The sequence below is a fragment of the Juglans regia genome, chromosome 12 (assembly GCF_001411555.2).
Source record: "Juglans regia cultivar Chandler chromosome 12, Walnut 2.0, whole genome shotgun sequence".
Taxonomy (NCBI): domain Eukaryota; kingdom Viridiplantae; phylum Streptophyta; class Magnoliopsida; order Fagales; family Juglandaceae; genus Juglans; species Juglans regia.
Window position 1 is genome coordinate 17,560,724 of NC_049912.1, and position 18,941 is coordinate 17,579,664.

The 18,941-nt window shown below is 41.2% G+C and overlaps 1 protein-coding gene across 1 annotated transcript; it reads left to right on the forward strand.

The window, feature by feature from the left end:
- The first annotated feature begins 14,951 nt into the window (after positions 1-14,951).
- LOC118344034 lies at positions 14,952-15,749 on the forward strand. Its single transcript, XM_035683772.1, has one exon. It carries the CDS (start codon positions 14,952-14,954, stop codon positions 15,747-15,749), a length of 798 nt encoding a protein of 265 aa, XP_035539665.1.
- Positions 15,750-18,941: the final 3,192 nt, after the last annotated feature.

Here is an 18,941-nt window from a genome sequence, read left to right on the forward strand (position 1 = left end):
AATATGAGAGTGTAATGTGATAGTGATTGATTGACTGATTACCTTGTTCGTTGTTGGGGATAAATGAATATGAGGCGTCTCTTCGAATCCTGTGACGCCTTTTCGGATATGTAACCGTTCCATCATTTCATCCCTATTTATTTCTTCTTCCTCGTTTATTCACCTATTTCTTTCCTTTCGTCTTTGTCTTGCTCTTCTCCTTTTGTTTCTCTGAAGCCCTAAGAGTTTTCCCAATTCTTTCGTCTACTCTCACCATAACTAACAACGAACTTCGTTTGTTCTGCAGAGAGTTCCACATTCCTGTTGGGACTGCTCTGGAAATTCCCCAACCTCATGTCACAATGGTGGACGAGCAGGGCCTATCGACGAAGGTGGCCCTTTATCCCCATATGTTTTCTATTGGGCTGCGTCTGTCATTCTGCCGTCCGGTGTGCGACATCCTGGACTTCCTGAAACATGCTGCGACGCAACTCAATCCAAATGCTTGGTGTTTGGTCCTGGCCAGTTGTGTGGCCTTTCGGATCATTCTGAGTGGTTCCGAAGATTATCTTGATCTATTTGCTCGAGAGTTTGTAAGTGTATACCAAATCAATTGGCTTGATGGGAACATTTATAGTTTCCAATCCTACTCTGCCGAAAAATGCTTCACAAATTTGGAAAGACGTTATTCGTCAATAAAGGAGTGGCATCGGTGATTCTTTTTTGTTAGGGGCTTTGGCTGGGAATGCCCGGAGGGGGAGCGTGAATACAACAAGTTCCCTGTCCGATCCATTTGGGGTAAGGTTCCGACCACCAATCTTTTGCTATTACATTATCTGAGAGAAAGGAATTTAGAATTGCCTCTGTCATATCCTGGGTAATGGCTCATCCTAACCTAACCAAATCCGATGCATTATTGAATGGCGATTACATTCGTCGCTACCTTGTTCTCTAGCATCGCGCTCACGTGTTAGGTCGGGACTTCTTATCGGGTTCACTCTCTCATTCAAGAGAGAAATGTCGTGCGGCTTCCCCTCCCGAAGATAACCACGCCAAGCGGTCCCTTACAAAGGAAGGGACTTCAGCTCCCACCCAGTCAGTTCCTGCCAGAGAGATCTCGGCCACTTCACCGCTCCCTACTAAGCCAGATGCCCCTCAGAAGAAGAATTAGGGCTATTAGCAAATCGCCACACAGTGCAGTTCTAGCCTAGCCGCTCCAGGGTGTGGCTCTCAGCGAATGTCTTCAGAGGGTGTTTCTCAACAAGCTCCCTTAGAGAGTAGCTCTCATCGAGCTGCTTCCAAGGGCAGTTCTCACCGAGCCGCTCCTAAGAGTAGTTCTCGCCGAGCTCCTTCAAAGGGCAATACTCAATGAGCTGCAGAGGGTTCCCACCGGGCCGTTCCAGGAAACAACCCTCTGAAGGTAATTCTTTGAGATTTCTAAATCTCTTCCCTTTGTTACATTCGTTTAAAAGAAGATTATAGCGTCGGGCCTTCCTTTGCAGGTCCCGCGAGGGGAGAAGGAGCAGACATTGCTGTTGCTTTTCTTTTTGTTTCGGTCTTTAAAGACTTGGTGCCTCGGGGTCCCGGGCAGGCAACGGGTGTTTTTCCCTCCTTTGAGGAGACTTGCCTGGAGGAGGAAGTCCCTTTGCGCAGGCCACCATCTCGCTTCAAAGAAATGCTTATCGAGGTTGAGGCATCCTTTAGGGAGTGTTTAACTAACTCTCATATTTCACCCCCGGAGCACTCTGGCCCGACTTCTCCTAGTGGCCCTTCGATTCCTGTTCCAATGGTCTTTGCCTCTCCTCCCGTTCTGCCTTTGGAAACAGAGGTTCTTTTCACTGGGGGCGAGGGTTTAACCTCTTCTAAGACTGCGGAGCTGTGCTCCACGGAGGTTGCCGAATGGTTCGAGGCCATGGAGCCATGTTCTAATGGGGTTACAGAACCCATTCCTCCTGAAGTTCCAGTGCTCTCACCAATGTTGGAATAGGCTGTCGAGCCAGTTCCCTCAATGATCCCCAGGAGTTTCCCCTTCGGTTGGCGTTTGCAGGTATCTGTTCTTCCTCCTTTGCTTTTTCTCTGTTCATTCATTTTTTATTCTATGCCGAGCCACTTATTCTTCTCAAGAAGGCCACGCCTCTCAAGTTGAGTCTCCCCCTTTGCAAGAAGACGTTGTAATGGTGGAGGTGGAGGACGATTCTTCCCCCGCTTGCTTGCAGTGCACCCTGCTCAGGAGCTGCCCAGGGCGAGAGTTCAACCCAAGCTAAGGAATTGCCAGGTTCGCAATTTGTCCTTCCACAGGATCCTCCTCGTGCAACTGTTGAAGTTTCTTATGAGCACGAGGAGGAACTCGGTCTACCCTCCATACATGCCTAGGCCCTTCTGCCGTTGGTGGGCGTTGAGCCCTCTTCCTCTTCTAGGCCAAGGAATTCACAGGGTCTTGGGCCAGGTTATAAGAATTCTCGGGTGAAATCTTTTGAAGCGCATGCCCAGAAGTTTAGGCCCCTTTTCGCCAATGTAAGTACCTTTCCCACATCGTCATTTCGGTCTTCCATACTTTGCAAATGAATTTTGTTACTATTGATTTCTTAGGCCGCCGATCAGCTACCAGATATGGTTTCTCGAGAGCAAGAGGCTCTTGAAGAAGATTTCAAATCTCAGAGGGCGTTAAACAAGCTGTTGAACCTTCGAGAGGAGAAGTTGATGGGCGACCTCCGTGCTCTAGAGGTGGAGAACAAGTCCCTAAGAGGGGACAATGTGCTCTGCCATCAGAAGATCCGTGACTAGTGATAGGAAGCCAACAAGATGGAAAGTTTGCTGAAGGTAATGGCCATGGAGCTCGAGCTTAAGGATAAGGAGATCCAGCTGATGAACATGGAGATGGACATAATCCCAACGAAGATGTCCTCAACAGTTGAAGATTTAGAGTCTACAAAGAAATACCTTGAGGATCTTTGAGTCCAGTCCGGTCTCCTTTTTGCCGAGCAGGGAGACGCCAGAGCCGAGGTTCAAAGGCAAGGCTGGAGCGCGAGCCGGAGTTTGCTATGGAAGCGCTGAGGTAGAATGAAGAAATCGCTGAAGCATTGGCAAATAAGAGGAACGTGCGGCCGAGCTGAAGCGCAAGCTAGAGTTCGCTCAGGAAGCGCTGAGGCAAAGTGACGAAACCATCGAAACGTTGGTGAATGAGAACCCAGCTTCGATGTCTCATTTTTCATAAGTACTTGGGAATAGCCAGACGAGGAGATGTAACAAAGGCTTTAGCTCAGGCCTCAGTTTCCCGCATGGAGTCTTCTCTAGAGGCAACTCAAGACCGTGCAGACCAACTGGAGTCCCAACTAAGAAAGGCTTTCGCCTTTCGCAATAGAGCCTGGATCAACGGGTATAAGGAAGGTCTTAAGCGTTTTCACGAAATGCTATTTTAGCCTGAGACCGATCTTCGTACTCTGGATCTTCGAGAGATCTCGCCGAACATGTATGCCTATAAGAAAATGCTGATGTGGGGAGTAAAGGACATGCCTTTAGCCTTCCGTGATGCTCCTTCTTAGCTCTCAGCTTCCCTTTATATCGCTCGCGTGTATTTGCCCTTTTTTTTTTTTTATAATTTGACGATAGCAATGGAAATGGCGCCTTTACTTGAACTATTTAACTCCATTCATTGCTAGTGGAGATTCAACACTAACAGAGTGGCGAGTGAGACCCTTTCGTATAGATGGGTACAAAGCAGGTACCCTTGTAAGGGTGATCGCCAAGTGGCGGTTCTTCGCACCAATCTTGATACTTGTCAAGTCTTCAGGCCTGCATTGGGTTTTTGATATAATTTTGATGACTTCACACAAAATAATATACCTCTGGTTTGTCTGGGTTCTGCTGATTTGAAGCTTTTGACTTTTCCTCCTTTTTTGCCTGTTGTATTCTGTAGTTCTTTACTTGCCGAGCCTATGTTCAGGTGTTTACCGCACAACAATCTTTGCTAGGTACCGAGCAGGTACTCCTGTAGGGGTGCTCGCCGAGTGGCGACTCTTCGCACCGATCTTGATCCTTGTCGAGTCTTCATATTTGTATGGAGGTATACTAATAGTTTGTGTGCTACCTTCGTTGATTTTAGGCCTGCATTGGGTTTTTTTATATAATTTTGATAACTTCACAAAAAATAATATACCTCTAGTTTGTCTGGGTTCGGCTGATTCGAACCTTTTGATTTTTTCTCCTTTTTTGTCCATTGTATTCTATAGTCCTTTACTATAGAACCCATGCTCAGGTGTTTTACCACGTAAAAACCTCTTTATATACAATGTCTCACCGTGCGTCACCACTTTTATGCACGTGGACGTCTTAATCTACTGTTGATTCTATGCTTATCCTGAAACTACTATTATTAACATCTCTCCATTCCCTATTTGCTTTGAATGTTGTTCCAGCCCTGTTAGTGCAGTCATGCCTTTTTTTTTTAACTTTTCCGCGAACTTTGTGCATTACATCAGTTGAGTTTTTGCATTTAACCTTCTTATTAACTGCTCCACGAACTCCGTGTAATGCGCCGGTTGGGCTTCTCATATCTAATCTTTTCATTAACTGCTCCACGGACTTTGTGTAATGCGTTATTGGTGGTTTTTGCATTTAATCTCCTTATTAACTGCTCCCTGAACTCCGTGTAATGCGCTATTGGCGGTTCTCCTTTTTTTTTTTGGAATCTCAAGGGCGTCATGGGAAAGCGTGGGTAACCCGAGAGGCTTTAGGGACATATGGTTGCCCAGGGAGGTCCTAGCAGTTACGGTACCCTAGGGACGTCAAACGTCGCTCTCACCTATAAAAGGGGCTCTTCCCATTTCCTAGGGAACTCACCCTACCCCGTATCTTTTTTCTTTCTCCCAAACTTGGCGATCTCCTATGGCTTTCTCCTTTCCTCTCGTGTTTTACGAGGGGCGATGCCTTCTCCTTTGGTGCTCAGGTTGTCGCTGGTTACAGTGGTTCGAATATCGAATAAGAAACAAACTTCCCATATCTCTTGTCCTTACCCTTTAGCTTATGGCGCCTTGCTTGTTCTTACCCCCTTACTTACGGGGATCATCCTCCGTAAGTGTTGTATCGAAACTCACTGCCTACGAGTTCTGTACGGTGCTCGATCAATGTGGTGGTGCGGCAGCCAGACAGTTCAAGGGGCAAACAAATGTTCGGAGTTGATTCCTCTTGCCTCCCTACTGACCCTCTGTTCCCTAGGATGCTGCCCTTGCTCAACCCTGAATCCCAGTTTGCCCTTCAGAGAACCTGGGTGGGGTGCCACCGAATTCCCTTTTTGCACCCCTGTTTGTAACCCTGTTTGGGAAATAAAAGGACTACGATGCTTTTATATAGATGTTTGCATGACTCTTTGTTTTTATTTCGCTTTTGTATGTTGATTTTTTTTAATCCAAGCTGTGAAAGATCCATTAGCATGAAGGTTTTCCGAGCCGCTATTTTTCCTTTAATTCTTGCTTCGTTCAATTGGGCGACCGAGCTTGTATCCTATGAAGGCTTGCTTTGTACATAAAATATTTTTGTATACCTGTCCGTTTGTTTTTGCATCCTTGCACAAAACTTGGCATGTCATTTAAATTGCATTGAAAATAACTGTTAGCAGGTCAGAGCTCATGGCTCGGTTCTTGTACTTTATATTTCGTGGATTGGCACTTATAGGTTAGCAGAGCCCGAGGGCCCTGCTCCCTCACCAACGCATTTCATATTGCATAAAGTTCGGCAAGTCATTTAGATTGCGTTGAGAATAACTGTTAGCAAGTCAGAACTCATGGCTCGGTTCTTGTACTTTATACTTCGTAAATTGGCACTTATAGGTTGGCAGAGCCCGATGACCCTACTCCCTCACCAACACATTTCATATTGCATGAAGCTTGGCAAGTCATTTAGACAGCGTTGAGAATAGTTGTTAGTAGGTCCGAGCTCATCACTCGATTCATGTGCTTTATATTTCGTGGATTGACACTTATAGGTTGGCAAAGCCCGAAGACCCTGCTCCCTCACCAACGCATTTCATATTGCACAAAACTTGACAAGTCATTTAGACTGCTTTGAGAATAACTGTTAGCAGGTCAAAACTCATGGCTCGGTTCCTATGCTTTATACTTCATGGATTGACACTTATAAGTTGGCAGAGCCCGAGGGCCCTGCTCCCTCACCAACGCATTTCATATTGCACGAAACTCGGCAAGTCATTTAGACTGCATTGAGAATAGTTGTTAACAAGTCAGAGCTCATGACTCGGTTCCTGTGCTTTATACTTTGTGGATTGGTACCTATAAGTTGGCAAAGCCCGATGGTCCTGTTCCCTCACCAACGCATTTCATATTGCACGAAACTTGGCAAGTCATTTAGACTGCATTGAGAATAGCTGTTAACAGGTCAGAGCTCATTGCTCGATTCCTGTGCTTTATACTTCGTGGATTGACACTTATAGGTTGGCAGAGCCCGATGACTCTGATCCCTCACCAACACATTTCATATTGCACGAAGCTCGGCAAGTCATTTAGACTACGTTAAGAATAGCTGTTAACAGGTCAGAGCTCATGGCTCGGTTCCTGTACTATATAATTCGTGGATTGACATTTATAGGTTGGCAGAGCCTGAGGGCCTTGCTCCCTCACCAACACATTTTATATTGCACGAAACTTGGCAAGTCATTTAGATTGCGTTTAGAATAACTGTTAGCAGGCCAGAGTTCATGGCTCGGTTCTTGTGCTTTATACTTCGTGAATTGGCACTTATAGGTTGGCAAAGCCCGAGGGCCTTGCTCCCTCACCAACGCATTTTATATTGCATAAATCTCTGCAAGTCATTTAGACTACGTTGAGAATAGCTGTTAGTAGGTCAGAGCTCATGACTCGGTTCCTGTGCTTTATACTTCGTAGATTGACATTTATAAGTTGGCAGAGCCCTAGGGCCCTACTCCCTCACCAACGCATTTCATATTGCACAAAGCTCGGCAAGTCATTTAGACTGCATTGAGAATAGCTATTAGCAGGTCATAACTCATGGCTTGGTTCCTGTGCTTTATACTTCGTGGTCGATCCAAAGATCGGGCTTGTTTGATTTAAGCTGTTTTATGAGAGACATAGTAATGCAACATTCGAAATTAGTTCATAAAATTTCAATTAATCATAATCTTACATTGTTTGAGCCTAGCTTGAAATTTTCAGACAGAATACTTCCTTAGGTGCTCGACGTTTCATGGGTGCGGCAACTTGTGTCATTCATGGTTCTTAAGTCGATAAGAGCCAGGTCTTCCGGTTGCCGTTACCAAATACAGACCTTCCCACTTAGGACCCAGTTTGCCTTCATCCTGAGTAGTAACTCCTGCTTGTTTCAAAACCATGTCCCCACCTTGAAATTGTGGGGCCTGACCCGTTTGTTAAAATACTGTTCAACTCTCTGTTGGTTGGCTGTTGCTCTACTTACTGCTTCCTCCCGTCTTTCTTCCAAGAAGTCCAAGTTCTCTCTCAATCTCTCGTTGTTTCGGTCGGGATCGTAATGTTGTACTCGATATGTGGGCACTGCCACTTCAACTAGTATCTTGGCTTCAGTTCCATAGACGAGGGCGAAGAGAGTTTCCCTTGTTGGGGTTCTTACTGATGTTTGGTATGCCCACAACGTGCTCAGAAGTTCTTCAGCCCATTCCCCCTTTTGGCTTCTTAGCTTCTTCTTTAGGATGTTGAGTAATGTTTTGTTGGTTGCTTCTACTTGCCCATTGGCTTGGGATGTCTCGGCAAAGAGTACTTAGTTTTGATTCTGAGCTTCGAGCACCACTCGCGATAATGGGAACAAGCGAATTGTCTCCCATTGTCCGAGATGAAGCTTTGAGGGATTCCAAAGCAGCAGATTATAGATTTCCAGAGGAAACTTGTAATTGTCTGAGTTGTAATCATTGCTAGAGTTTCAGCTTCCCCCTATTTCGTTAAGTAGTCTACTGCTACCACGACAGACTTTACTCCTCCTTTGGTTGCAGGGAGAGGGCCAATGAGATCCAATCCCCATTACGCAAAGGGCTATGGGGAGGTGACAGAAGTGAGTTTTTCGGGGGGCAATGAGGAATAGGAGTGTTTTCCTGGCACTTGAGACATTTTCGAGCGAACTCGTTGGCGTCTCGATGAGAGTTGGGCTAATAATACCCTACTCGGGTAGTTCGCATTGCTAATGCCCTTCCACTAGCATGATTCCCACAAACTCCTTCATGTATCTCTGCCAGCACGTATTAGGCTTGTTCAAAGGAGATACATCTTAGCAAAGGTTCGGTGTAGCCTTTTTTGTATATGACTCCTTCCACCAAAGTGAACCGAGCCGCGTGGTTCATAATCTTCCAGGCTTCCTCCCGATCATCCAGAAGGATTCCTTCTTGAAGAAATGCCAAAATATCCATGGCCCATTCTGGGGGTTGTAGGATCTCGATGGTGGACACCTGAATCCCTACTGCTGGTACGTCAACAATTTGAATTACAATGTGATCTGGGAGTAGGACTCCTTCTTGGCCTGAGGTTGCTTTAGCTAGTCGATCTGCTTCTTGGTTTTCTTCTCTCAGAATCTGCTGGGTGGTTAAGTATTGGAAGAGATCTCGCTCTTCTCTGACCCGTTAGAGACACATTTTCAAATTTTCTCATTTCGTGAGGAATTGTCCAATTACTTGCCCCACCACTATCTGAGAATTGGCCTTTATTTATAGTTATCGACCAAGTCCCCACCATAGTGGGGTGTTGCATAGTAGGGGATAATATACTTGTGCTATTTATTCCCTGAGTTGCTCCTGGGTTATCACCTTGCCGAGCTATGAAGGGCTCAAGCTTGCTGTGCATTGCTTGGGCCTTGGGTCATATTGAATGTGGCGTGCCTTCTGTACTGGGCCGCATTGAATGCGGCATGCTTTTTGCTCTGGGCCGCATTGAATGCGGCACGCTTTCTGTCCTGGGTCCCTTCCTTCTTATTGCTCTGGGCCTGACCTGGATCTCTTGCTCGAGCCTTGATCCAGATATTACTTGTTTGACCCAGACCATGTGATATGGCTGGACCTTGCCTCTGGCCCAATCCAACCCAGACCATATATCTGGGTTGTGACCTGGGCGCATTCTTCGGCCCAATATAAGGGATTTTCTCCCTTCACAATAATAATTCATTATCACATCACAAAATATAAAAGGACGATAAAAATAATAAAAAATAATATTTTTATAAGAAAATGTATCTTTTAAATATTGTTATAAAATATATCTTTATTGGATGACTCTAGAGGTGGCAATATATGATACGACTCGTGAATTTAACAAGAACACGACATGAAAGTCTTATACATTTAGCTTAACGAGTCGTATTCGAGTTGACTTATATAGTCAAATATCGATGATTTAACACGATCTGCGAACACAAATTGCCACTCCTAAACTACTACATTTATAATAATAATTCATTTTCATGTAAAAAATTATAAAAGTATAATAATAAATAACATGTTTTTATAAGAAAATGTATCTTTTAAATCTTGTTATAAAATATATCTCGTATCAAACGACTCCAATTATAATAGAAACTAAAATTATCTATGTCTTACCATCTTATGAAATGGGTATATTATATGTACAAGATTGGCCATGCAATCTATACTACTTTTAACATTATAAGAGTACATATATTAAATTCAAATAAGAATCTAATATTAATGATTATTGTTAATATAACAACAAGAAAGCAAGTGAACTTAGAATTAAGGCATTTTTAAGATTTTAAAGGCTTCACTAAAAAACCCAATAATTTTGTGGTCAAGAAATGGAAGTTTGACAGATAATTTTAATTCTATTATTATTTGTATTAGACACCACAACTTAGCCTCCTTAGCCATATCAAAACATGCCCTCATAATTTTCAATTTTTTTTTGCCTGTAAATTAATAAATTTCATAAAATGCTTCGAAATGAGCTAGCAGTCACTTCCTAACCGAGGGTATACGTCAAATGTTACTTATTCATATTTTATCTTTGAGTTTTAAAGTAAAAATAAACCCTTATCATCATTTGGATTCCAAATGCTCCAAAATGCAGTCCCTCATTCTATCAGGATGACAAGGACAGGGGGTAAATCTTTCAACTTTCAAATCTAGATATATGATTTCAGTTTCTCATCAGACTTCAACATGGTTCCCTCATGTCGGCTGTAATGTGTTCTTAAGCAACTCTTGACCTAGACGCAATGCTTGCAGACATAGAAACGCGATTAGTAGTGACAGAAAAAAAGTTAAAGATGGCGTTAGACGCCCTAGAAAACCCGAGGAAAGAGAACGAGGAACTAAATTGCTACAATATCGAGTTCAGTGATGCTACCATGCCCAGCCATAGTGAATAGGGAGAAAGAGAAACACATAGCAATGGGGGAGTGAACGCAGAGAATGTGAAAAAGAAGAAGCTGCATGATGAACTACATAGCCTTGTCGGCAAGTACGAGAAGATGGCGAAGAAGATGAGGGGATCTTCCTCGATGGAATAGCTGTTAAGCTGCATGGATTTGCCTTACAATGCGGAAGTAATGGTCGTGCCGCTCCCGCTTAAGTTTAAAGTGCCACAGATAGAGATGTATGATGGGTCCAAGGGCCCAATATATCACCTGGAGAACCTCAAGGCACATATCACACTCCATGGTTTCCCAGGAGAGATTGCTTGTCGAGCTTTTCCTTGACCCTCAAAGGAATAGTGAGAGGATGGTTTGGAAACAATCCAGCCGGGATTGCAAAAGAATTATAAATAGGAACATCCTTTAGAGGTGGATCATTTTCTAGGTAACAAGAGCAAGAGGTGAGTCTTTATCCACGACATTGTGAGCATTCTCACTTTGCTCATCATTTTGAACAGCCTCACCAATGTTTTTTGTTGTTGGTAGCTTCAAAGGCCACATTACTCTCAGGAATGGGTGCTTTGTCATGGTTTTCAATGTTGGGGTTTTTACTATTCAAGAGAGGTAATTCTGTAGAAGAACTAGGGGTGTTCTATTGAGTGCAGGGTTCCTCTGAGTTGTTGTCAAACAACTCTACTTTTAGAGATCCATTTTTTTTCTCAGCATTAGGGACAACCAAATTGTCATTCACAGCCTTTTCGGGCTTGTTGACCTTTCCCGAAAATTTCCTACAATCAATGATGTCATGTTCTTGGAGTCTACAGTGTGTGCAATAGCATGGACATCTCTCATACTCAATTTTTTGCCACAACCCTTCATCACCATTACCTATCCAAATAACATTTTCTCTAGGGGCTAATAGATCCATTCCTATGCACATACGAGCATAGGAAGGACGTGTGTGGGGGTAAGTAAATCAAGAGCTTGGAATTTTCCAAAAAGAAACATAATAGCTTTTAAATAGGATTTGTTAAAAAAATTCAAAGGCATAAGTGAATCCTTATCGAACCATTTGAATAGCCTGAACACGGCTCCTTAGGTGATTTCTCCTTTGGTGTGAATTCCCAAAACCATATGGATGGCGTGAACATAGCTCCTTCCTTGATATGTGTATCTTGTGTCCATGCTTTGGCCAAATCTTCGATCGATTGCAGTTTAACCAAGACATGCCTTAAATCATTATGCCATTGGAAGGTGTGTCAGATTCTATTTGGTCAAAATATGATTATAGATGACATTCATTTGAGACTTTCCCTTAGAGAATTTTGCCACCAATGCATATTGGAGGATAGCTTCAGATCATTGAACTTCAAGGGGTGTGAAAATATTGTTGGCTTATTGTTTGCATAAAAATATTTACAAGTACACAGAATCATAACAAGTAGTAAAGTATTTTAAAGAAAATAGATGTCGAACCTACATAAATTAATTATGTTATTGAGTATTGAGATTTACTAAATTAATTATTATTTGGAAAATTGAAATTTTAAGAATAGATTATCTAAATTAAACTGAAGAAAATAACATTAAAATTAATATTTTAAAAATAACAAGAATATATCTAGAGCATTTGACTTCACCTATCGAATCATACACAATTTATTCTTCATTGTTATAGAATTCCAATTATCTCAAGTTGATAATAAAAATCCCTTAACTCTTCAATATTTTCTCTCAAATAATACTAAAAATATATCCAATTAATAACTTTATATCTCTATGTGAATTTAACTAATTGGAGACTCATTAAGTTTTATAAATTTTTCTTGAAAATCACACTAATCGCGGTAAAGTATCTATACTTTCGCTCAACTAATGGTACTTAATCCTAGAGCTCTAATCTCAAATCACCTCTCGGTCTCATTTCGATTCAATAGATCGAACAATAATTAGCTAGAAAATCATAAGCATTAAGAACAAGGAATAAACACTCAATCATGAAAATATTGAATATAAAATCATTTAGAATATAAATTATGTATTCAATGCTAGACTACATCAAAATTCTAGAAAATAAAATTAGTTCATAATGAAATTGAAAAGAAAAAGAATAAAACTAGTATTCTTTGTTGGAGTCGGTTGATGAAGCATCCGGCTCTTGCCTTTGCTTCACAGATCATCTGCTTGAAAGACTTAAAGAATAAATCCTAGAATATTGGACTCTAGAACTCAGACTCTCCTCCCTTATTTTATAGCTAATGATATGATTATATAGGGTATAAAAGAAACCATAATGTTTTCATGATTTCCGCCTAAAAACTTGCCTAACTTTTAGGACTAATTTTGGTAGCCTCGTATATACTTTAGGAGTCATAATTTAGAAATTGTTATTAGAGATAAAATTGTAGCTCTTTAAGTAAGCTTTCTAGCCCATCCAGAATCGTATCCATCGGATATGTGTGTAGAAAGTTATGATTGAAACACTCAAACATATCTAGATTGTCTCCCAATGTATTCCGAACTTGGACTTCTTGTGGATTCTTTCTATGATTTCTTTCTCTTTTTTCTTGATCAAAACTGCTTTCAAATCTTTTGCTAGTTATTTTCCATGATATCGTTTAGGTTGATCTTTTAAGATGGTCAGTTAGACTGGTCGCCCAGAACTTTGTCGCCAAGTCTTCTCACCCCAAAAGTAAAATATCTCGCTCATTGTTTAACTCTTGTTGCCAATTCTGGTTCATCGCTTAACTCTTGTCACCAATTCTGGTTGCCATGGAATCTCCTCACCTAAATCTACTCGGCTCTCTTTAGATCTCATTACCTCTCATTGGTCTGAATCCGTAGTCTTTTCTTTTGTACCAAAATGCTCGCTTTTCGCTATCTCATTCCTTCAAATCTAAGAAAATAAAGAAAAATATGTAGAAATAAAATAAAATCAATAGTATTGAAGGAAAACTGACACTTTTCATAAATAAAAGAGTAATAAAAACATATAAAAATCACACTTATCACTTACCATTTTTTTGTTATGGCTTGCTTTAGAGATACAACTATCAAATATTGGGATTAGGTAAGCTCTACTCGATTGGATTCTCCCACAATAGCAACATACAATTTGGAAGGCGCTTCAGGCTCTTTATGAGATTTATGGGATGGAAGAACTTGGATTTTTGGATCAGTTCTTAATGTGTGAACCAAACAAAAAGAAATTAGGTTTGAAAGAAATAGTAGAAAGAAAGTCGTGGAAAAATGGAGAGTGAACTGAAAACAAAATTGAGATTAAAGAAGAAATCAATGGGGGAGAAGAAGAGGAGAGCGGGCAACGACGAGGGTTACCCTCCTGACCCTTTAGTGGGACTTCATAAAAAATACTAAAGTTTTTATGTAAACTTGAAATTTTACATAACTATCTTTCATTAAAATTGAATTATAAAAAGAGTAGTATAATAAATGGTATGTTTATTATTGCTGTATTGTTCTCAATACTTTAATGGCTTGCCTGCAAAATTCCAATTGAGTTTCTTCCAACCTAAAATTATGCGCCCCGCCAAAATTTTAATCCCATCTCCATCCATAATACATGATACATGCATACATATAGATTAGTAATTTATATATATATATATATATGTAATCCCAAAATATTTATAAGAACATAATAGGAGGGCCAAATAATCCCCCTAAAAGAGTGGGCCGAGCCCACAACCAAGAGAGCCCATGAGTCAAAGGTTTGAGGCCCACGACCCACAACCGAAGCCAACAACCATTACGCGCCAATATAGAATTCAAACGTAGCAATCATTAACCATTGATCAATGACATGAGGGCAGAGAGTACTCATCGTGATATCCGCCGGTGATACTCGCCCACAGAATTAACTTCCTCCAATATAACGGTTGACCGGGAGTCCTAACAATCCGTAATCTAGCAATAATAAGAGGAAATCACATCATGAGATGAGCCTTTTTGTCTCATAACCAACCCTTATAACTAAAGGTCAAAGAATATGCAAGAGGTAATCCTAAACTCCGTGAAATTTGAAATACTCTCCAAATTCTATATTGACTTAAGCATTGAAAGTGTTTCTTGACACACCCAGCTCCATCTATCCATTGATTGCAGGTTACTGGGAGTTCATTGGCAATGATAAGAAATGTCCTCAACAGTCAGAGGTGTCTCTCGACACACCCAGCTCCACCTATCTTTTGATTGTAGGTTACTAGAAGTTTGTTGACATTGATACGAACTGTCCTCAAATGTCAGAGATGTCCCTCAACACACCTAGCTCCACCTATCCTTTGATTGCAGTTTACTGGAGTTCATTAACAGCGATCGAAACACATCCTTAACAATATCAATACATAAATATTATATTCAAGCTCAAAACATGAATAGTCATCCTTAGGAAATCCAAAACGTTGCATTACACCATTTCTGTTTTTAAGACTTTCCCATAGTAATTAGGTGCTATCCCCCCAGCTCAATAATGAACTAAAGAACGAACCCTAAAAGGCTCCGCTGAGCTTGCTTCTTGAGGAAGCTTGGGTGGTGGGATAGTCTCGCCTGCTCTTTGAGTGAGGGAGGAAGTAGTTGGCGGTGTGAGTGTAGCTATTGAATTGATGGAGGATTTGGGGGAGAGATGGAATCAACTCAAGTTAACAGAAGATGAAAATGCCAAAATTGAAATCAGAGTAGAGCAAATTGAAAGAGTGTTGGCGGAGGGAGATAGATGTTTAGAAGGAAAGCTTATCTCTGAGAGAAGGATAAATAAAGAGGTCATCAAAATGAACTTTAAGAAGGTATGGAGATTGAATGGATCCTTTATGGTTCATGAAATTTGTTTGAATTTGTTTGTGTTTGTGCTTGAGATCCAGAAAGATAAAGAGAAAGTTATGAGTGGGAAACTGTGGCTATTTGATAATCAGCTCCTTGTGCTGAATGTTTTTGACGGGATGACTCTACAAAAAATGTGCTTCAATTATGAAAGTTTTTGGGTGCGTTTGAACAATCTGCCTCTAGATTGTATGACTAGAGAGGTTGGTTTTCAAATTGGAGCAACGATTGGCATTGTCCATGAAGTGGACATTAATGACGAAGGGATTGGTTGGGGAAGTGATTTGAGAGTAAGAATTGAACTGGATGTGAGGAAGATTATAGCAAGGGGCAGGACATCAAATTTGGCAAGTAACAGAATTTGGGTGCCATTAACATATGAGAAGCTCCCCAAACTATGTTTCAAATGCAGGAGAATTAAACATGATGGAGGGGGATGTGATGGAAATGGGGATAAAAATCAGTATGGGAGCTGGCTTCGAGCTCGACCAAGTCCTAGAAGGGGTGGCGTAGAGAGTAAACAAAATCATGGTGGAGCACAGAGGGAAGGGAGTGAGGGATCTCAAGGAAGTGTGGGGATATGAATGAAGGGGACCTTTGATCAGTTCACTATTGAAGGGATTAGGCAGTTAAGGGAAGATCCTTTGTTGAATCAGTGTGAGATAGAGGCAATGAGGGTGGTTCAGAAGGTGGTTGAGGAGATTGTTGTGAAGGTATTTGAGAAAAGTAGCATAAAAAGTAGTAATAATGGGGAGGCTGGGGAGGCTGGGGCAGTGGTGGAGTTGGAACAGAATGTTGACACGTTGGTTGAACAAATGATAGGAGTGGATGCTGTTGAATCAAATTCCACAAAGAATAAGGGGAGGGGAGGGGAAGGGCGTTGGAAGAGAATGACTCGCAATGAAGGTAACCAAAGACAAGCTCCTGTTGGTAGATGAGGTAAAATAAAATTGGTGGATGAGGTGGATAATGACTGTGGAGAGGAAGCATTGAAGAAAACAGAACAAAATGTGATGAATGAGGGGGATAATTCTGCTTTGTTATTGGGGGTGGCTGGTTACTTGCCCCGCCAAGCATTATGAAAATCTTGAATTGGAACTGCCGAGGGTTTAGGAACTTTCAGACAGTTCAAAACCTTTGCCAAAGGAAAAGAAATCCAATGTGACTTTCCTCATTGAAACAAAGCTTGTAGAAGGGAGATTTGAGAGTATTGAGAGGAAAATGGGATGGGAGGGCTGTTTGGTTGTTGAAGCAAAAGGAAGAAAAGGTGGATTGGCTTTACTATGGAGACATGATGTAGAGGTGGATATTGTTAACTACTCCTATTTTCATGATAATGCAATTATTAGAAGTGAAGAAAAAAAAGTTTCCTGGTTGTTCACAGGATTTTATGGCAATCCAAAAACTTGCAAAAGAAAAGAATCTGTTGTTGTCTATGCTGAAACCATCCTCTGAAATGCCTTGTGATGAGTGATTTCAATGAGATTGCTTTTCAACATGAGAAGTGGGGAGGGAACCTGAGACCAGAACAACAAATGGAAGATTTTAGACAGGCTTTGGATGGGAACAATATCTATGATGTGGGGTGGAAGGGAAATTTGTTTACCTGGAGCAATATACACTCAGACAACGCCTTTACAAAGGAGAGACTCGACAGGGTAGTGGCGAAACCTTTTTGGTCTGAGACTTTTAATAATAGCAGTGTAGAAATATTGGAGGTCAGTTAGTCTGATCATAAAGCTTTGTTGCTAGACATGTGTTCTTATTAGCAGTATAGAAGAAAAAAAAAGAGAATGTTTAGATTCAAGGCCAAGTGGATCCTAGATGGGGAAGGGCAACCAGTGGTAGAATAAGCTTGGGAGAGAATTGTAGGGGGAAGGAAAGCGAACGATTCTCTAAAGCTAGTGCAGGCAAAGTTGAATCTGTGCAAGGGAGAGATGATGAGATGGAGTTCAAACAAACAGAGGGATTCCGAGGCTGGTTTGAAGCAGAAGAATGAATAGCTGAATGAGTTACTAAAAACTGAGGGACCTCAAAATATAGAGTTAATTAAGCAGTTGCAAGAGGAGGTGGGGTTTATGCTTGAATAGAATGATATTAAATGGAGGCAGAGGGCTAAGAGGAATTGGTATTATCTAGGTGATAAAAACACAAAGTGTTTTTACTCATGTGCTAGTAAAAGGAAGAGAAAGAAATTGATTAAAGAAATATCTGACTCAATGGGTTGTAAGGTGATAGAATAGAAGTGGATTGAGAGGGTCTTCTATTAGTCTTTTATTAATCTGTTCAGTACTACTAATCCTACTAGTGGGGCCATTGACAGATGTACTAGAATAGACATAGATGTAAGAGTAACTACCCATATGAATGATGATCTTCAAAAGGTGTTCACTAAAGCTGAGGTAGAAGAGGCTTTGAAGGAGATGGCACCATTGAAGTCCCCGGGGCTTGGTGGGTATGGAGCATGTTTTTACAAAGCTTATTGGAGTGTTGTTGGGGAGGAAGTGGCAAATGCAATTCTGAAATTTTTAAATGGTGATGGTGAATTGGAGTCAAGTGTTAATAGAACTTACATAGCACTTATCCCTAAAGTTACTAACCCTGCTGCTGCTAATGAATTCAGACGCATAAGTCTATGTAATGTGCTCTACAAACTTATCTCTAAGGTCTTGGCCAACAGATTGAAGAAGATACTGCCAGCCATTATTTCCTAGAATCAGAGTGCATTTATTTCTGGAAGGCTCATCACTGAAATGTCATGGCAGCTTATGAAACTCTCCACATGATGAAAACTAGACAAAAAAGGAAAGTGGGGAGTATAACCCTTGAATTAGACATGTCAAAGACATATGATAGGATTGAATGAAGGTATCTAGAGGCTGTGTTGAGAAGGATGGGATTTGGAGAAAAATGAGTCTCTTTGATTATGAAATGTGTTATTACTGTATCCTATTCAGTCCTTGTAAATGGTGAATTTGGAAACATTATCAAACATGAAAGAGGGTTAAGGCAAAGAGATCTTATCTCCCCTTACCTGTTTATCCTATGCACTGAGGGCTTGTCTTCACTTGTTAATTCTGATGAAAGGAGAGGGGCTATAAGAGGTGTTGCTGCTGCTAGAGGGGGAACAAGGATTAGTCATCTGCTCTTTGCAGACGACTGTCTCATTTTTTTGGGCAAAGCTGGTAGAATGGCAGCATATACAAGGGGTACTCAGAATATATGAGGAAGCCTTGGGTCAAAGCTTAAACTAGCAGAAAACCAACGTGCTTTTAAGTTCTAACATGCTTTTTAGTTCCAATACAAACATGGTTACAAGAAGGCAGATTGGTAATAAGGTTGGAGTATCAGTTTGTGGTAACTTTGACAAATACCTTTGTCTACCGACTATGGTGGGTAAAGCCAAGTATGATACATTTAGAAGTTTGAAAGAGAGGGTGTGGGGAAAGATAAGCAATTGAAAAAATACTTTTTTGTCACAAGCTGGTAAATAGGTCCTTCTTAAAGCTATAGTTTAGGCAGTTCCCACATTTGCAATGAATGCTTTTAGACTCCCACGAAAATTGTGTGATGAAATAACTTCTCTCATGGCCAGATTCTGGTGGGGCCATAAGCAAAATGACAATAGAATACAATGGAGGAGCTAGTGCAGAATAAGTGAAGGTAAAGGCAATGAAGGGTTTGGGTTTTGGGATCTTGAGTGTTTTAACACAACCATGTTGGCTAAGCAGTGATGAAGGATGATAAACAAACATTCTTCTTTGGTGGCTTGTATC